Source organism: Penicillium cataractarum (genome assembly GCF_028827025.1).
Source record: "Penicillium cataractarum strain IBT 29864 chromosome Unknown utg000001l, whole genome shotgun sequence".
NCBI lineage: Eukaryota > Fungi > Ascomycota > Eurotiomycetes > Eurotiales > Aspergillaceae > Penicillium > Penicillium cataractarum.
The window spans coordinates 1224988-1244676 of NW_026622737.1; the positions used below are offsets into that span (position 1 = coordinate 1224988).

At 50.9% G+C, this 19689-nt stretch overlaps 6 protein-coding genes across 6 annotated transcripts; 3 read left to right on the top strand and 3 right to left on the bottom strand.

Annotated features, from left to right (window-relative positions):
* Positions 1 to 233: 233 nt before the first annotated feature.
* Positions 234 to 2565, top strand: N7496_000389 (putative AAA family ATPase; the record flags this gene model as incomplete). The annotated part of the gene is made up of 2 exons (XM_056693320.1): positions 234 to 1772; positions 1840 to 2565. The coding sequence occupies 2 exons, from the start codon at positions 234 to 236 to the stop codon at positions 2563 to 2565; spliced, it is 2265 nt and encodes a 754-aa protein (XP_056560049.1).
* Positions 2566 to 4303: 1738 nt separating this feature from the next.
* atrA (protein kinase MEC1) lies at positions 4304 to 13199 on the bottom strand (the record flags this gene model as incomplete). Its single annotated transcript, XM_056693321.1, has 25 exons — positions 4304 to 4495; positions 4560 to 4678; positions 4733 to 4817; positions 4870 to 4957; positions 5054 to 5176; positions 5230 to 5318; positions 5427 to 5515; positions 5569 to 5766; positions 5824 to 6301; positions 6363 to 6462; positions 6527 to 6688; positions 6743 to 6835; positions 6889 to 6986; positions 7046 to 7349; positions 7402 to 7879; positions 7948 to 8488; positions 8545 to 10023; positions 10117 to 10596; positions 10708 to 10804; positions 10873 to 11025; positions 11080 to 11478; positions 11541 to 11833; positions 11889 to 12553; positions 12615 to 12951; positions 12993 to 13199. The coding sequence occupies 25 exons, from the start codon at positions 13197 to 13199 to the stop codon at positions 4304 to 4306; spliced, it is 7347 nt and encodes a 2448-aa protein (XP_056560050.1).
* Positions 13200 to 13738: 539 nt separating this feature from the next.
* N7496_000391 (nucleoside deaminase) lies at positions 13739 to 14633 on the top strand (the record flags this gene model as incomplete). Its single annotated transcript, XM_056693322.1, has 5 exons — positions 13739 to 13828; positions 13888 to 13992; positions 14100 to 14308; positions 14369 to 14466; positions 14527 to 14633. The coding sequence occupies 5 exons, from the start codon at positions 13739 to 13741 to the stop codon at positions 14631 to 14633; spliced, it is 609 nt and encodes a 202-aa protein (XP_056560051.1).
* Positions 14634 to 14878: 245 nt separating this feature from the next.
* Positions 14879 to 15688, bottom strand: N7496_000392 (putative NADH-ubiquinone oxidoreductase 21 kDa subunit; the record flags this gene model as incomplete). Its single annotated transcript, XM_056693323.1, has 5 exons — positions 14879 to 14953; positions 15019 to 15221; positions 15281 to 15486; positions 15549 to 15565; positions 15629 to 15688. The coding sequence occupies 5 exons, from the start codon at positions 15686 to 15688 to the stop codon at positions 14879 to 14881; spliced, it is 561 nt and encodes a 186-aa protein (XP_056560052.1).
* A 247-nt stretch (positions 15689 to 15935) lies between these two features.
* On the top strand, positions 15936 to 16860 carry N7496_000393 (Chromosome segregation in meiosis protein 3; the record flags this gene model as incomplete). The annotated part of the gene is made up of 3 exons (XM_056693324.1): positions 15936 to 16159; positions 16226 to 16304; positions 16372 to 16860. The coding sequence occupies 3 exons, from the start codon at positions 15936 to 15938 to the stop codon at positions 16858 to 16860; spliced, it is 792 nt and encodes a 263-aa protein (XP_056560053.1).
* Positions 16861 to 17348: 488 nt separating this feature from the next.
* Positions 17349 to 19165, bottom strand: N7496_000394 (RCC1 domain-containing protein; the record flags this gene model as incomplete). Its single annotated transcript, XM_056693325.1, has 3 exons — positions 17349 to 18092; positions 18155 to 18166; positions 18236 to 19165. The coding sequence occupies 3 exons, from the start codon at positions 19163 to 19165 to the stop codon at positions 17349 to 17351; spliced, it is 1686 nt and encodes a 561-aa protein (XP_056560054.1).
* Positions 19166 to 19689: the final 524 nt, after the last annotated feature.

Here is a 19689-nt window from a genome sequence, read left to right on the forward strand (position 1 = left end):
ATCAGGAAATACATGCAAACGGGTGCGCTTGTCCATCCTAAGCGATCTCGTGAATAGACTTGCTAACTTAACAGCTCAGGCACCGAGTTCAATAATCGACAACCTTGCCCGTTCTACGCTTTGCTCCTTTCCTACAATTCTGCGATTGAGATAAAACGGTGGCACAGAGTCGCTCATTCCCTACTCCGCTCTACGGCTTTGTTCACTTCATGGTCCTTTGAGTGACCCCACATATGGCCGACATCCGCAGTTTCACTGCTCGACCGCTGTCGAAGCAGGCGCGAAGTGACCTCAAGGATGCATTCCGTGTTTATCTCTCTTCGTCCTCCCTGGCTGCTTTGAGGCTTCGCGCCGATGACCTCTGTACCTTGTCGTCGGCCGAGGGATCCCCGAAGACTGCAATTGCTTGGACGGCCGTGGAGAATATACAAAGTACGGTGGTGCAAACGTCAAGGACCCTTCAGGATTGCTACGGGATCAAGATTGGAGAGAAAGTGAACATCACCAAAATTGACGGGACTCTTGACGAGATCGAATCGATCATTTTGGTGGACTGCTCCGACCCCGAGAAGATTGAAAGACATGGCCCGATTGCCGACGACGAACGGTGCCACTGGGAATGGACCTTGGAATTCCCGCTTCTAAGAGGCGAGGTTCTGACAACTGGCTTGGTCTTCGAGCAGGAGCTCAAGGGCCAGCGCCGCAGCTTCCGGGTGATTAACATACACGCTCCTGGCGCGAGCCCGAACCGTACTATTTTCCGATTCACGAAGAACTCCAAGGTCTCCATTGGAACAGAAGTGCCAACGAGGGATGACTCGCGATCGAGTATTGCTGTTCAGCCCGTAGGCCTGGGTGGTCTCTCGCGTCAAATAGAGGACATCAACGAGAGTCTGTCTGACTTCAACCTTGACCCACGGAGCCCAGCTATGCCATCATTCTACGAGCATAACCGAGGAATTCTTTTATACGGTCCCAAGGGAACGGGTAAGACGGCCCTTCTGCGGCAGATCGAGTCGGCTGGCTGGAAGCAAGTATTCCGAATTGGCTCATCTTCCCTTGGCCGCAGTACCAGCGAAAGCGAGACGAAGCTTCGCAATATATTCCAAGAAGCTGCCCGTGCTAAGCCCAGTGTGATCCTGATCGACCAGTTGGACTTCATTGCACCAAAGCGAACCTCCCTCGAATCATCATCCTTGGTGTCTGTTCTGTGTGAAAATCTCGATGCGATTCAAAGTGGATCGGTTCTCGTTGTGGCGGCCACAAGGCATCCCAATAATGTCGATGATGCTCTTCGAACCCCTCATCGACTTGGAACCGAGATCGAACTTCAAGTTCCTACAGCCCAGGATCGGGCCGAGATTCTTCGTGCCATTCGCGGCCCCGCATTTGCGGGACTTGGCGATGACTTGATTGATTTGATCGCCGAGAAGACTCACGGATACGTGGGCGCAGATCTCTACGCTCTCCTTCTGCTCATTTGCCGGAAAGCCCGGCAACGACAGCTGATTGAACAAGGCTCTACCATCCTACCGGTTAAGCTACCTAGTCAAGAAGTAGACTCGTCGAATGATGTCGATGATGCTGGCAATGGAGAGGTTCGCATCGACTTGGATATTAGGGAAGCGGACATTCTTGCGTCCCTGCAAGAGGTCCGGCCAACGGCTATGCGGGAGGTCTTCCTAGAGACGCCAAAAGTTAGGTGGTCTGACATTGGAGGGCAGCATGAGATCAAGAAACGCCTTCAACAAGCCGTGGAAAGGCCTCTCAAGGTAAGCACTGTTACTTTACATTTTCCACATTGTTTCTTCCTTGACCAAGACTAATGATTCGTCTTAGCATCCGGAACGAATGCGCCGACTCAATGTGAAGAGTAAGAAAGGAATTCTTCTGTACGGACCTCCAGGTTGTTCCAAAACCCTTACCGTCAAGGCACTGGCTACGGAAGCTGGCTTGAACTTCCTGGCTGTCAAGGGAGCAGAGATATTGAGTATGTACGTTGGCGAATCCGAGCGCTCGCTACGAGAAATTTTCCGCAAGGCCCGCGCGGCACGCCCAAGCATCATCTTCTTTGATGAGATTGATGCCATTGCTGCTCGTCGCAGCAGCAGCTCCCAGGGAGGCGTCAATGTTCTAACCACTCTTCTCAATGAGATGGATGGTATTGAGGAATTGCGCAATGTGTTGGTCATTGCTGCTACAAACAAACCTGATGTTCTTGACCCTGCTCTCATGCGACCTGGTCGCCTGGATAATATCCTTTATATTGGCCCTCCAGACTTTGAGGCTCGACGAGAAATCCTACGGATCTGGGCTAGTAAATCGGTCATTAGCCCGGAAGTTGATCTGGATGAATTGGCATCTTGCACCGAGGGCTACTCGGGCGCCGAAATGGTCAGTATCTGCGAGACTGCAGGTGACGCGGCACTGGATGAAGAAGAGGAGACGCAACAGGAACAAGATGTGAAGCTGAAGCACTTCGAATACGCGTTGACTCAGGTGCGCCGTCAAATTACCGATGCCGTCATCCAAGAGTATGAACAGTGGCGAGATGCACAAAAATAGATATAGAAGACGATTGTTAGATTGGTGATACCCTCCATCTCTATTAGCCTCTCAATAGATGGTGGCGTGAGACGATTCTCACGAGGCAAATTTCGCATTGTAATAGCTGCAATAGTTGATTCTGCACCTGGATACAAGATCTTTAGCTAGTTAATTACTGTATTCACTTCCACCAAGGTGATTACCCGATGCGGCTAGCGCAGCCTCCCCCAGCTGCGCCCTTGATTTAAACCTCGCGACCTCGTGACTTGACGTGCAGCATGCAGGTACAGCTTTGTTCCCCCCCATCTACCTTTCTTTCAACTTCACTCTTTCTTGACCCTCTCTCACTTTGCCCATTCCTCGTCCCGCAATCACCCCCAAAGACGCAGCCATGTCCACGCGATCCCCTCGGGGCCAATCGCCCATGCGTTCCCCAGATCGCAACCAAGCAAAATCACCTCGGGTAGACCACCGACCACGAAGTGTGACACGAAGCCCATCGCCAGACCGTCAACGCCGCACCAAGAGCAGAAGTCGATCCGTATCGCGAGGCCGATCCCCTTCGCGTTCTCGCAGTCCCGGCAGAGGTGGCAGACGTTACAGGAGCGCGAGTTACAGTCGCTCTCCCAGCCCAAATCAGAGTCCTCCACAAAGCGCAAAGGTACGGTAGTCTAATGCCGGTGTTGAGGCTTGATGTGTCAGATTTCGCTAATGGAAGTTGCCCTGATAGATCGTGGTTGAGAAATTGACCAAAAATGTCACGGAGAAACACCTTCGCGAAATATTCGGCAGCTTTGGAGATATCGAATACCTCGACCTGCCCATGAACAGATCCTGTACGAACATCCTGGATTGACGTCGTCGATACTATGCAGGTGTACTGATTTCCATCTGTTTCCATCTAGTTATGACCAACCGCGGCACCGCCTACATCCTGTACTATGACCCTGCCGACGCAGAAGCAGCCATTGCTCACATGCATGAAGCTCAACTCGATGGCGCTATCCTGAACGTTTCAATTGTACTTCCTCGCCGAAAATTCTCACGATCACCACCGCCAGTATCCAACAGAGGAGGTGGTGGGCGCTCTCGCTTTGGCAAAAAGTCATATGGAGAATCACCTCCGAGGAGACAGGGACGCCAACGGGCAGGAGAAAGGCGCGACACATATCGACCCCCGTCTCTGTCACGGTCGAGATCCCCAGTGCGATCGCGGTCTTATTCTCGATCTCGCTCGCCCCCTCGACGTGGTAGTCGCCGTCCCGAAAGTCCCCGACAGCGTCGCCGACGGAGCCCTAGTTACAGCAGCTATGGATACAGCAGTCGTAGTGACAGAAGTCGGAGTCCAGTGAGGAGTCGGAGCCGGAACCGACACTAGTCCACTTGCTGGGTTACACATGTGGGCGAACGAACTCCTTGAGTAACCCTCGAGCGCTACTTCACTTATCAGAATCCTCGCACCACCTATTTGATGACAATCGTTAAATGACCAAAACCAAATTCAAGAGACGCCCCTTTGAAAATATTCACCGAGTATCCTGAACAAGTAAATTGCATCGTCGCATCCAATTCAAAATGTGCCGATATCTACGAAGAAAATAAACAAGTACCGATTACCGGTGAATATATCGAGCATCGTACTGTGGCTGTATTGAATTTGGAAATATTACTGTCATAGGAAACTGGCCGATCAAGGGGGATTTCTCAAAAAAATATCATCTCAGACAGCGGAGTGATCGGGCCAGGCCAAGGGAGCTCAGAAAAATGCACACCATCCGACATACATCGATGCAAGGTTCTTCTTGTCAGTTGCCTGCATGATTAGCTCATCAACTTGCCCGTCGACAGACAGAGGGATGGGCTGTTTAGACATGAAGCCCCGAAGTTTGTTGCGAACATCCTCCAAGACGCCGGCCGGTGTATCGGGAACGTTGGCATGAGTGCGTCGCTATGGCGATAGGGAAAAGGTTAACCAACAAACTCTCTCACTGCGTTAAGTAGACAGCACTCACTCTTTTCCCAATGAAATCCGTTGTTGGGTCGTGCAGAAAAGTCTCAAGAATAGTCATTAGTGCGTCCTCATTTTGTCGTAGGAGACCGAGGGTGATCTCGCAGGTTCTACGGAACGGGCCTAATGGTAGATGTTAGCAGACAGACAATTGAACTGCACTTGTGAACTACTCACCGTTGTATCCGTAAGCACCGAAGGCATCTATCATGTTATGAGTAAGGCGGAATGGAACCACCTCGGGTTTTTCGAACGTTTGGCCCTGTTAAAATGAGTTAGATGAGAGCAGGATGGTAGAACTCGGGTCCTCTTACCTTGTCGAAGAGACAGTTGAAGTCCACATGAAGAATGCCGCCTGTTCCTTCTTCGAACAGCAAATTCTCACCATGTCGATCGCCGAGTCTGTTAGAGAACTGATGAGTATGATAAAACCGATATGCTTCGAGTCCGAAGCATTGGGGTAAATTTCAGTTGCCTCCTAGGCCGAGCGTGACATACCCTAGAACGTATCCAACCATTGACATTACAGCCGCGGATCGCGCATACCTCAGTCTTGCCGTGAACCACGACTCGGTTTCGGGGAACATTTCGATGAACCATTCGTGAAGCACGCAAGGAAGCCTGTTTAGGTCAGTACGGATTGCGTTTGAGCCATGCATAAAAGGTGACCATACTTAGCTAGGATCTTCGTGTTGAAGAGAGAGAGCTTCGAAAACGTTCGGTCTGCGCAGATTTCATCGAGGTAATGTCTGATCTCGGTGTACTGTTTGTTGCAACGCAAAAGTTAGCTAACCCAGTGAGACATACAGGCCCAGCAGGGGCATGGTAGACTTGCATTCGGTTGGATTCTTCGTTCGCGCAAAAGCTTGACGATAATGTCTCTCAAAGTCCGAAGATTGTCGACCCATTCGATGATACCGCATTCCTCATTCAACGGTGTCACGGCGTACGTTTTGATGTCTGGCTATGAGTTAGTTTGAAACAAGGCCAATGTCCGACCAAGCGTTACGTACACATTCGTCGTTTGCTTGACTCGACATCTCGTTTCAAGAAGCGATTGATCATGTTGTTGAATTCCATGAGGCGTTGGTCCTTGCGCAAATCATCTTTGGGTTTGCAAAGCGCATTGTAGATTTTTCCGTCGGAGCCTCGTATGCTGATTTTGCGTGGTTTTTGAAGGGAGTTCAGAATTTGGGCTTCGTCGAGAACGGCTGAGGCTGGTCAGTACATATTTGAGAAGAACAATCAGACTGTGCGCTTTGACATACCCTCTATCGTCGTTGGATCTCGAGGGAAGGGCCGGAATCCTTTCAAGTGCTCAGAATCTTGAATCACAGGGAGACTAGGAATCAACATCGCCTGGAAAGGCACCACCAGTCGACAAGGAGCGACTTTGTGGTTGAATCCGAGGTTTCGAGCAAGAGTGACCTTGGTGGCTCTGTCTTCCACGCGAGCGAGACAGAGTTGGAGCAACTCGTCAGAGAACCTTTGGCCTTGCTGTATCATGCGGCGGATTTCAGAAGTATCCTTCTTCACTTTGCTGTTATAGTCTTGAATCTTGGCGAGGCAGGCTTGCCCTTTGAGAGCCCGGTCCTTGTTCGAGGATTTGACTACTGCTAGCACAGTCCACAAGCCTTGCTGTGGATAGCTTTGAACAGCCTTTGTCACCATTCGCGATAGAAGGTCGTAGACAGTGTTATTGCGATGACAGATACGAGCCACCATCTGGTGCAGAATCGTGAACAGCTGCAATTGTCAGTACGGATCCCAAGGGCAGTGACGATCACGAAGAACGTAAGTAACTCACCAAGAAGGCCTGAAGACGATTCAAGATGTACTTTTTCAGCTGGCTATGGATCTCATCCAGACTCCTGAGCCGCTGGGTATGTGCATGTTGCCGGAAAGACCTGATCGATTTGGCCCCGGAGGTTAACAGGAGCAACATCACTATTGAAATCGGTGGCTACTTACTCATTATCGCCTCTTTTCGGGTCTATTGGCTGATCGGTGACTAAGGCATGTTCTAGCCATAGTGTTAAGATCTTCGGCAGTGTCTGGAACACGTATTTGCATCCATAGGTCAGCGAGCGAAGGTAATTGTCAATCACCAATTTTGTGGCTTCTCCACTCAGGCTAAACAAATTTGCGTCAGTCATGAACCGTGTATCAATTAAGGTAAGCACATACTAAATCTGCGCCTCTTTCCCCATGGGCTTAAGCTTTTCCAGCTCGAGGATTTTGTTGTAATGCTTCCCCAAGTAGTAATGCGCCTTTTCCCATCTAGTTTTCATTGTTAAATCGTTCCAACAACGGAGGCCGATTCCATAACATACTTGGGGTATAACCTGATGGCTGTCCGATACCGCTCAATGATGGCATGCGAATGTGTTTGTCCGGCCCTGTCTGTCCACTTCGCTAGCATAAGATGTGCCTAAGCATTTCCAGTTAGCGGTCGGCCAACACTAAATCACCGGCACAACGGAAACATACCACAGCAGCAGTCTCATTCTGATGCTTCCCGCGACCCGAAAGGAAAGAGGCAGTCTGGGAATCAACAGATGAGGTTGTCGTGTTGGTGTCATTCGACGCTATAGCACCTTCCAATGTCTGAATTGCTTTTCGGTGGTGTCCATCTTTCCAAAGCAGCCTGGCGTGCTCAATCGTGGCTGATCGGTCCTTTAAGCGCGCGGCATGCAGCATTGAGTGGTATGCTTGCCCAGTGAAATTACCTTTCCTCGAGAGATGGGCACTGGTGAGCCAAGCAGCCGATATGTCAGAGTTGCCAAAGCCGCCCCTAGAAAAACTAGTCAATAAACACAAACTCCACAGCGTTGACGCAAACGTACGCTAGCTCCATTGCCGCTCGCCTTAAGCCTAATAGATACTGCTTATCAGCAAGACAACCCCCAAGCACATTCAACCGCCGATTCAGTGTACGAAGCAAGAAGTCCTTGGAAGGATTTGAATCCTCAGGCCCTGCCTGGACTATTGCTTCCATATCAGCCAAGGCATGTAATCGAAGCATGTCATCATGGCAGGATTGTAACGACCCCACGGAATTAGCGGTCAATGACTTTGCCACACTGAGTCTAAGGTCGTTGACGATTTCCATGAAAGCGGAGGTCCCCTTCTGGCGAAGAGCATCGAGAGCTGCCCCAATTCCAACGTTGAATTCCCCGGTTTCCTTGCTGGCACATAATTTCAGATAGCCTTGTAGTTTGTCCCACCTGCCGGTGATCCATGAGGCTTCGACTGCGAATGGTAGAAGTCGAGAAACAGCGGATTCGTACTGCTTGAGAACCTCAAACCGGGTGAGAATTGCATCTGAGAAAATCAGCAAGATACTAACAAATACCGACCAAAGTAAAGGGGGCGTAAATTTTGGACATTACCTTGCTGGCCAGATTCCTTGAGACAGGTGACGAGGTTCCACTGAGCATCAACATTTTCGGGTTCCTTCTCCAGTTCCAGTTCGTACCAGCTCTGTGCGGTGGCCCATCTACCTGCTTTCCGATGTTCCAAGACCTGTTGATCAATACTGAGAGCTGATAAATGGCTCGATATGCCTTCTATTCCATCCGGCTCGTCAATCTGGCTGTAGATATCTTGTAGCCTCTCATACAGCTGTTCAGAGCTAGTCATTTCTGGCGGTTCCGTTTGTGATTTGCACTTGCGGATGTACTGTTCCCAGTGGAAAAGAGCTCTAGAGAACGATTTGCATTCAACGGCTCTCTTCGAGATGATCTCTGGTGGGATTGAAGCAAGTAGAACTTCGACAGATTTGATCTGTGAAGCATATTTTTCGAGCAGTGCGTCCCGACTGACATCTCTATGAGATCGACTTGATTGATACGACTGAACATTAAGGGCATTCAGCTGTTTTTTCTTGCCTTGAAGCCATCTTGACAAGTAATCAAGAACTTCAAAGACACTCTGTACGTTACGCATATCAGTACAAGATACCGCAACACCAGCACAAGAAGACTTACCTGGCTGCTGCTGATAATCGTTTCACGGAAGTTGTTGTTGGCCTCCGGGAGGGGATGGGAAAGGACATTCAAAAGCTCGAGCTGAAGATCTTGCTGCTCCTGCTCGGTACCCCCAACGATGCGATTTAGGGCGGCGAATGGAAAGAGGAAAGAGGAGATAGAGATGTCTTGACCCTTGACAACACGGCTACATACTGCAAATATGAGCTTGGCGTTGTCTCCATTTCCCGTTTGAAGCAGATCCTGCACCAGAGCCCGAAGCCATTCACTGTGTGTTATTTTAGGTGACAGCAAGGGGTATGCGGCCTTTGAATTTGTTGCAACAACAGTGACTGTGTAGGTGGATGTAAGGAACGGAGTAAGCGTATTCCGAACACTTTCTGGAAGCTCCATCCACCGCTGATACTTTTCATCTCCTTGAAGATCGCGAGATCTTTGGGTGACAGCCGCATTCAGATTGCAGATCTTGAGGAGACCTTGCATAGCATAGGCCAGGAATCCCTGCGCTCGCGTATTGGACGCGGATAAGAAAGCTTCAACCAAAACATGCTGAAGGAAAAAGAGAATGAATTCCACGGTTTCTTCCATTCTGTCAAAGTTGGACAGCACAAGAATGTCCTTTTTCTCCTTGATTGTCTCCACCCGATTTGGATCCAGGCATCCGACCAGGCCCAGGCATTGCGACGATAGCAAAGTAATGGAGTCGGAGCTGGTGTTGAACTTCACACAGCAATCGAGCAATGCTCGCGTTAAATGTGCAACAACGGGATCGGGCTGCTCGCTGAGAACAGATACATGTAGAAATTCCTCATTGTCGGAGAGAAAAGGCATCAATTCCCTCAGAGCTTGCTCAACAACAGTTGAATTTTCACTCTGACAGCGGCGAATGAGGGCTAGGAATTTGCTTCTCACATCCATTTCCGCTCGCAGCTCATTGATCTTGGTCTCGAAAGCGGCCAATTCGGGGATAGAGGCAAGCGAGGGCATGGTGTTAAAAGTATCCCGCACAAGATTGGGTTGGTTCGTCAAGATATGGTCAATGAGCTGATGGGCTTGCTTTCTGCTGTCATCGGTGAGCCTTTCCCAATATCTAATCACAATTGCCCAGGTCTGGTCGATCAGGGGCTCTATATCCTCCTCACCCAGAGAACGAATCAATGTTCTCCAAGCTGAAAATGCATGGTCGCACAATTCGTCAATCTCAAGCGCGGATCGAAGGCAGGCGCAGACCTGAGGCAGTGCGTTGCTAACATGTCCTTGGGCAATATTGATCATCTCCTCGATGGCCTTGAGGTTCCGCCGTTTCTCAGCCAGGGTTTGCCTCACTTGAAAATCGTTGATTGCATTTGCAAATTGAGTGATGATCCCCAGAACATGCTCCTCGATGAAGTGACTTAAAAGGTCAGCCTTTTTGGAAGAATTCGCGTGCAGGAATTTTCGAGGGACGAAAGTGGCAAGGCGACGAAGGGCTTGAAGGAACTGTCATGTTCTATTAGTTAAATGTCTGCCGTTATATCATTCTCTTTACAGCAAGAACCATGGGACCTAGAAAATTCAAATTGTTACACTTACCCTTTCTTTGTTTTGTTCTCCGGCATCTCCAAGGCTCTTCAGCAAGTCACATGCGATGAGAATGGGTTCAATTCGCACCAATTCAGCCAAGGATCGACCCTTGAATGCAGGATCTATTTCCGCAAGAAGCGACATAATCATGGCTTCTGGGTTGTCGGATTGCTGAGCCAGAAGATAGGCTAGAATCGCAGCAAGGTTGTTCTTTTCCGAACAAACATCGAAGGGCGATTCGCCTTCATTGCGGCTTGCTCCAATTCTGCAAATGATGTCTCGCTTTCTTGTCAAAACCAGATAGGGAAGCACGTGGACCTCGGTTAGTCGAAGAAAGCCGTCAACTTTCATGCCCAGTAGTTCACAGAGTTGTTCAGCCATGTATGGGCGAGTCTGAAGATTTTTGACAACTGCCACCGAGAGTGTTCGCCAGTACGGCCGGAACAAGCCGGCGGGTGTCAAGGAAAATTGCTGTGCAAGTTTGGATAGCTAATATAGCAAGCGGGTCAGTCTTGGTATTATTCTTAGGAGAGATGCATAAGTAGATAAAATAGGTCCAACAGGCCAGAACTTGTCAATCGAATCCACTATATTACTTACTTCATTGTAGGCCACGGAGCAGACGTAGGGGTTGGGATGGCCGAGGTACTCCACTAGACGTAAGAGAATGATATTTTTCTCGTCATCTTCCGAGACCCTATAAGTGAAAAGGTGACATGATGAGCTCAATGTATAGACGATAGAAGTTGGAGCTTATAGACAAACCTTGCAAGACGGCATAACGTCAAGACGCACGCCTCTTGTAAAGGCATGTCGTTCTTTTCGGATAGATTTCTCAGCCATTCTAGAACGATCACAAAGTTGGCTCGACGAACATCCGGTTGGAGAGTTGGTCGCACAAATGCCATAACCGAGTGTCTGAGGAGGCATGTTAGTGTATGCCATTGCTAGAGTGCCATTTGAGGAACATACCCGGTTGCCACTCGAAGCTCGCGAATGGAGCTCCGAAGAGAGTGTAGGCAGAACTCCCCTGACGCAGACGAGGAAAGATGCATATGAGTTAGATTTGGAGAATGCATCAGGATGCGCCTCAAGGCGACCATGGCAGCGATTCGCGGACCGGGTGTACGTGAGAGTCGAGGCAAGACGAAATTTAAGATTTTCCATAGGTCTTCGTAACCAGCGATCTCTTTCTCCGGGATGTTGTCCATTTCATGCTGGTCACTATCACATCTTTGACAGGAAAGTGTGTCGCTCGTGATAAGGTCTGATGACTTCCGCTCCAAAGTTCCCACCACTGCACATGAAAGTTTGCCGAGGACTTGTAGGAATTGAGTCCTTTGGGGCTCGGAAGCTCCTTCGTATAGATTCCTATGTTGAAACATGCTGAGTATTGGGGGGTTCAAGTCAAGTATGGGGCATACGGGACTTACTGCACAGCAGCACACAGATCTGACAGACTTGTCGCACATGCACAGCCCAATAACGTTGAAAGTTCCTCCAACAGCATTTGGACTAGGTCCGCATCGGACGACTCTGCAGACAGACACAGTCGCTTCGGTGCCCGCATTCCGTCCTCACCTTGTTCCGTCTCTTGGTCTGTGGTCCGTGGCTTTTGGTTTACGCCAGATGAATCAGCATCAGGAGAGGTCGACGACGCACCAACTGAGAGCATTGTAAGCGTGGTATTATCGAGCAATTGAGTGTACAGGCTAGAAATGGAAGTCTAAGAAATTGATTAGCCAATGTGACCATGGAGCTGAACATAAGCCAGTAATTACCCCGAGACACTGTTCGACTATTTGAGGATTAGAGTCCTGGGCCCGAATGTTCGTCAGAACGGGCAGGAGGATGTCTCTCAGTTGTGGCACATTGAGCTTAGATTGTTTGATAGCTACAGTCACTTCGTCCACGAAATGGCTCAAGTCGAGTTGTATTGCAGGCATTGGGAGACCAACGCTGAGAGGAAGGAACTCAGCTAGACATTGAGTCCACGTGGAAGCCAGGCTCATGTCGGACAAGAGGGTAGCCATAGATGACTCGGACACGCAGAGACGGCGGGTGTATACCAGGAACTGTGAGATGATCTGCTCGTCCGCTGGCGTGACCTTTAAACCCGGAGTTTGTAGCCATCTGACAAGCACCCTTCGAAGGCGATGGTATCCATTCATTGCCCATGGAAGATTCTGTCGTAGTGTGCAGTTTCGCCGCTTAGAAACACCTTGAGCTGATGCCTCGGGACTAAGAGCGTCCAACAAAGCAGTGGCAAGTGCAGCAGCCTGGGGAAATGTCCCTAGGGTCAGACTACGCTTCAACAGGCCACGAGGAAGGCCCAGGTTGTCCAGATCTCCCATTAGTGATCCACTCTTCGATGGCATTGATAGCTTGACAGGGCGAAAACTTCGCAGGTCTATATCCAAGAACCCTTCCAGTGAGCTCAAGGTGTCTGTAACATGTTAGTTACTCGAGGGAGGTATAATACGGAAAGAGGGAACATCGACACATACCCAGTGCACAAGCTCGAAGGAATGCCGATATCCCATAACATGACGGGGACGACCGGACTTGTTTGTATTGCAGACAAGCCATGCTGGTGAGAATGGAGTGGAGCCTGTCCTGGACGGCCTCAACGTGCCACATACATGCCAGTCTGATCAACCGCAGGATCAACCATGAGAACAAGGGTGCTTGGACATCTTCACCCAAAATGAGGGGGTCCGAGACATCCCATAGAGCTTGGGGAGCTTTGTCGATGCTGAGTTGGATAATCTCCAAACAATCTAAGACTTGGCCCTCCAAGTCCTCCTCTGGGCTGCTGCTAGTGGGGCTAACTTCCAACCCGGCCTTGAGAATGATGCATATTAGCTTATTGATATCAGTGATACCCTCATCCATGCGAAATTGGGTATTATTTTTTCACCGAGCAGCTCCTGCCGGAGCTGCGAAAATGCCTCTCGAGACAGTCGCTGCGGCTCATGCCCTTGGGTTGCCAGCCGGGGAGCGAAATGCGTGGCCAAGATGGACGAGGCTGGCTCGGCGGGTCTCTCATCTCGAAAGGCAGAGCCTTGAGCATAATCCCCTTCAGCTGCCATCACCAGCGTACATAGCCATAGGAAGTTGCTGGTTTATCCCCAGGATCAGACGAATCAAGATGGAACGCGAGTTGGAGAAGAGCCGCCAATACGCGCCCGATAACGATAAGAGGTCGCGGACACCTCAGGCCACAAACCCCACCACTTTTGCCTCTTCGGTTGAAATCGTCAGTAGAAAAATGTACAAAGTGCTTATAGATGGTCACAACCGGGAAAAATGACCATTCATGGTGACATGAATCATTACTATCTTTCTGAGAAAAAGTCTATAGAAGAGGCACGACACAATTGATTTAAATCCAAGTAAGTGAAAGACTTGTTCACATTCTGCCTACGCTTTGGGCCTTTACCTGCGTGCTTCATCTATGGGTATTTCCCTTCACCCCGACTCCTCGCCCTCACCCTCATCGGATTTCTGACACGTGCGTCCGCCTTGATACATAATAAAAATGGGATGCACGTTGTCGCTCTTGACGTCTTGTTGCTCTCTCTTTTCTCCCCATACTCATCCTGCCTCCAGACAAGAATACACCGCCATCATGGACGAGCCTATTGCGGAGCGTGAGATCACCCCTGCTGTTTCCGAGAACTCCAAGCATGCCTACTGGATGAAGGAGGCCCTGAAGATGGTAAGCTATATTCTATACTTCTTCCTGACCGGGTTCGGAGCACTGACGGCCACTATCAGGCTGAGACAGCCTTGGAGCACGGAGAGACTCCAGTGGGATGTATCCTAGTCTACGAGGACAAGATCGTGGGACGGGGCATGAATGACACCAACCGCTCGATGAATGTAAGTGATCCCCTCCCTCTATAATCCCAGACCCCCTCCTCGACCTCCCTACAATGCAATATAAACGAAGAAAACAAAGAAATGTTCGAATGCTGAACGCTCAACAGGGAACCCGCCATGCCGAGTTCCTGGCAATTGCAGAAATGCTCCTGAGCTACCCCAAGTCTGCCCTCAACTCCACCGACCTCTACGTGACCGTCGAGCCTTGCATCATGTGTGCCTCGGCCCTCCGGCAGTACCGAATCCGAAGTGTGTACTTTGGCTGTGCCAATGACCGCTTTGGAGGAACTGGTGGTGTTCTGAACATTCATTCCGAGTAAGTGATAATGCGCCTCTTACTCTGAAGCTTGTAACTGCTTGCTAACCATTTCAACAGTCACTCCATCGACCCGCCTTACCCAGTGTATGGAGGCCTGTTCCAGAAGGAAGCCATTATGCTCCTGCGCCGCTTCTACATCCAGGAGAATGACAAGGGTTAGTCGAGCTCAGAGTCTGAACATAAACATCTCTTGTAGTGCTAATATCCTTCGCCAGCACCGAAACCCCGACCCAAGAGGAACCGCGAGCTCAATACTGCATTTGACAGCGTGCCCGAAATCGGGACTGCCATCAACGAAGGCGATGAGTTGCCAAGCTCGTAGAAAGCTTATGCGTGCTTTTGATGTGGATGATCTCGAGTCCACACCACGAGGAGTTAGGAAATGGCCCAGGCTTACAACCCTTCCCACCGCGAGAAATATCGGACAAGAACAGATAATTGTTTTAATTGAAAATTGCGCCTGGAAGGGAAATGAAAACAAACACAAAAGGATATGTGTACAAAACTTGTGCAACTCCAAGTCCACCTTCACGGGTGGTACCGTAGAGATCTCGTAGGCGTAAAAAATCAGGCCTTGCTCAAACGCTCTGCTTCCAATTCACGCTCCGCTTGCTGATAGTATTTGGCAGTGTCCACGCCGTGCTAATTGGAACGGTCAGCATCAATAATGATTAAAATTAACGGGGTAGGAAAGCATAGAAACTAACCTGGTCGTGGTTGACAACGTTGATCCACGGCAGGACGTGGATGAACAGCTGGGAGTACCGCGAGTTACGAGCAGCCACACCCTGGAGATAGGAAGAAACCTGGGATGTGCCGTACAGGGGCTCGCCCTTCTTCACCTTGTCAACCATCTCCCGCATATCCATCTCGACTTCCCTGGTGTTCTCAGTGAATCCGTAGAAACGCTCTATAGCGATTGTTAGTCACCCAATTCAACAATCGAAAGAGATAGCAAAGTCAACGTACGGCAAGAGCGCTGGTACAGGACGTGAAGACCACCGAGGAGACCGACAGCAGTGGCCAGGCGCATCACTGGGGAAAAGCCACCACGGCCAACATGCGACGGGCTCACTCGCTCCATAACCCAGAAGGCAATGGGGGAGACTGAAGCGGCCGCACCGGCAACGGCATAGTCAGAGGAGCGGGCATATCCGAAAACCCGGCGCAAATGCCTAGATAAAGTTGGTGAGTCTCGATTCAAGGGAAAGCCCGGGGGGAGGATCGGATATCGTACGGGTCGGAGTCAATCAGCTGCGGGGAGAGAAGGTGATTAGCTAGATGGTGCTCGGCGAATCCTGAGGGATCAATTCATACCGGGTAATCAGTAACAGCCCGCTTAGGGGGCACAATGGCCGTGCTGTGGTCGGAAGCCATGATGCAGTTGGTGGGGATTGTTGTGCAGAGTCGAAGTTCGAAGTTCGGAAGTTGGAGGGAGGAGTCTACTAGTCCGGTTTGGGTTTAGCGCACGCCGGGCGGGCAGCACCACCGCAGCCAATCGCAATTGGTGATTACTCGGCGCGTCCAGTGGTCCTTGGACGCGTTCTCTGGTGATCGTGAACCACGAGCTGAAGCACTGAAGCATTGAGAGTACTGAATTGTGGAAAGACCTACTACTCATGCAATGGATAATACTTTGGACCGCGCTCCGTCTCCCGGCAATGTGGATGATCTGTTCGACTACGACGCCGGCCTCGATGAGATCTTCAAAGACAACCCAACTACTGCGTCTAACGCCGATGCCTCCAAACCGGCCACGGGCGATCCCACTGCGTTAGGTCTCGGACTTGACGAGGAAGTCAAAGTCACTAAGAAAAGACAGCCTGCACCAAAGCTCGACGAAGCACGGTACGCCCTCCACGCACTTATCCGCCCGGCATGAACGAGGATTTGGGACTAACGAGTTCTTTACAGCCTACTATCACAGCCAGGAATCCCCAAGTTACGCCGCACAGCCAACCGTAAGCTTAGATTCAAGGGCAAAGGCTACGAGGTAAGTCGGCTCGCCAGGTATGCAATAACCATGCAATTGAAACTGACTCAACTGTTCCATGCTATAGTTCCAAGACGCCGAGCGACTATTAAACTTCTATCAACTATGGCTCGATGACCTCTACCCACGCGCCAAATTCGCAGACGGTCTGACCATTATCGAGAAACTGGGCCACACCAAGCGCATACAGACTATGAGAAAAGAGTGGATCGATGAGGAGAAACCGAAATTGTTCGGTGATACGATCGACCTGCCCGACACCCGTGATCTTTCCACCGATCAAAATGGTGCAGACACATCAGCATCGCGAGCTTCCGCTCCGTCTGGACAGGTGGTATCAGACACGGCCGATCAAGACTTGTTCATGCCAGATCCCGAGGCAGAGACTAGGCCTCCAGTCAGTCACCCCGAGCCCGATGATGACGACCTTGAAGATCTTCTCCGAGAGCAAGACGAGGTCATGTCCGGGATGCCAGAGCCAGCCTCGAAAGCTCCCGATGAAGGCATGGATGACTTTGACGCCGAATACGAAGCTATGAATGACTTGGGCATGTAGTGGTAACCATTGAGCCACTGTTCTTGTACTTGTATTAATGATGAGAATGAATACCATAATGTACCCAACATCTTCTTCCATGCAAAAAAAAAAAAAAAAGAAAAATATGGTTTAGTCACACGGATATCGTGTAGAACATTGAATCATTGAGTGTAGCAGAAAACGGGTCCTGGGATATTACTCTAACATGCCTGACCAATTCCTCAGGAGTGGAGTCAAGTTCACATGGATGCGCCGAAGAAAAGATAATGAGAACCAGAAACATCCAGAAAAACAGAGAAGGTCCAGAGAAAACACGAATCAGAATGATAGAAAATAGCAAAGCGGAACCCCCAGGAAATATTAATCAGAAAGAACGAGGTCATTGGCATCAGAGAAACAAAGAGATGGAAACTAATGAAACATGATATCCCATACTGTATCACAGGGAGGCCGAACAAGGAGATCGGGGCGATACATGGGAAAGGGAGAGGAGGGAAAGATCAGCTTCACGCGGCATCAGTGAAGACGGAGAACTGGCCACCGGCGCCAGCCCAGTTCAGCTTGCGGTCACGGGTGGCAGTGTTGTCGATCTTGGTGGCCACCTCAATGTCATCCTGGGTGCCCTGTCCAGTCTGGTAGGTGGCAGAGAAACCCCAAGACCAAGCACGACCATCAGCGTCAATGGCAAGCGAGTGGTCCGAAGCGGCGGCAACGGCGACAGCGTTGATACCGGGAACTTGAGTGGGCTCAATCAGAATGCGGGGACGGCCGCGCGAGTCCTTGATGACCGAATCGTCGGGGAGGGAGTCGACCTTGATGCCGCTCTGGTGACCATCGACACGACCCCAAACCAGGCACTTGCCATCGGCAGTGCGGGCAATCGAGTGGTGAGCGCCACCACAGAGCTGGGTGATGTCCTGCTTGGAGAGCGACTCGACGGGGAGAGGGTGAGAGATGGCGGCTTCATCGTCACCAGCGTTGTCACGGATACCGGTGGCACCGAAAGAGTTCAGACCCCAGGCGTAGACCGTGCCGTTGGCGTGCACGGCGAAGGAGTGGTAGGAACCGGAGCCGACGTGGACAATGTTCTTGCGCAGGCCGAACTCGCGAGGCTGCAGACCGTGGAGCTTGTTGCGCTCGACGATGCGGCGACCGAGCTGGTTCTGCTGGCCAGAACCCCAGGAGAAGACGCTTCCGCGGTCGTTGAGGGCGAGGACATGGTTAGCACCACAGGCGAGCTGCTTGATCTTCTTGAGGGCGGGGATGAGGAGGGGGTGGTCTGAATGTGGTGCTCGGGATCAAAGCCCAAGACTCCGTCGTTGCTCTAATAAGTTCAGAAAGATTGATGATTAGTATGATGGGACCAAGCTAGAAGAAGAATGGGTCAACTTACTCGGAAGGTTCCCCAGCCGTAAACCTGACCATCGTCGGTCAGAGCAAAGCTCGCGCTATCGGCGGCAGCAACGGCAACGAAGACAGTTCCCTCGGGGAATTCGGTGGAAGGGATGGCGGTGGGAGTGGACTCCCGCGGGTTCAGACCGCTGTCGTCGTCCTCGTCTTCCGAATCCGAGCCACTACCGGCGTCCTCCTTGATCTCCTTGTAGCCACCGTCCCAGGTCGTGTCGCGTCCGAGCGCGCCTTGGTCGTTCACACCCCAGGTGAAGATCTTGTTATCGTGGGTTAGGGCCAGGCAGTGCATGCCTCCGACTGCGACTTGCACGACACCAACTTCCTGGGCGTCCAGGAACTTGTTGAGTCGGGGTCGCTTCACGTCGATGGCAGCCTTGGCTGCACCCAGTCCCAACTCACCGGAGCTTCCCTCACCACAGACAAACACGTTCAGACGAGTCTTGGGGACCTCGTTGATGACGACCTTGGGGGGAACGGCCTTTGGCTTCACGACCTTGGACTTGGGCTCGCGGATGACGCGAGGCTTCTTGGGCGCGCGGGGCTTCTCCTCCTCGGCCTCCTCGGCCTTGCGCTTCTTCGACCCGGAGGTCGACATGGTCGAGGCCTTGGTCGTGGCCTTGCCCTTGGCCGTGGTGGCCTTCTCGGCGGGCTGCGTCTTCTTCTTTGACGCGCCGGCGGCGGCAGCGACGGGCTCCTTCTTCGTCACCGTCTTGGTGACCTTCTTCACCGAGGCCTTGGTGGTCTTGGTGGTAGTGGGCTTAGGGGCCGGGGCGGCGTCGGTCTTCTTGGAGCGACCAGGGCCAGTCGCAGCAGGCTTGGATGCGGCTTTGGCCGTAGGTTTGGTTGAGGTTTTGGCCGAAGCCATTACAGGCTTGGCCGGGGCGGTCTCCACATTCTTCTTCTTGGGAGGCATTGTGGTTGTGGAATGTACGTATGTTGAAGTGAAAGTGGGAGAGTGGAAGTTGAGAAATGAGTAGTGTGAGAGAGAAAGAAAAGACGCGACAGAGAGGAGGGAGAAAAGTGATGCCGGGGAACGTGGGAGTCAATAAATATGCGGCATTCCCCCCGGCCTCCCGTAGCCCGCAGGCAGAAAAAAAAAAGTTTAGGCACTAACCCGCTATTGTTTACCAGACAAGATCTCAAAGGTAATTGTTTCGACTCCAGCCTACTATTGTTTTATAGTCTACAATAGTTGCCTGAACGGAAGCAGCTCAACTCAAAGCTGCCTTGGCCTTGAGATAGCCAACCTCTACGTAATTGCCATTCAATGCCTGAAAAACATGCAATGTTTACAATCACAACCACGGCACACCTGATAATTCAGGCACCAATCAGGCCATACTTCGCTTTTCTTTGATCGCATTGTTGATTGTACTTCCTCGAGTTGACTACTTTGGAGGTCTTGTAGTCTATTCTTCCTCATAGTAACCCAGTTCG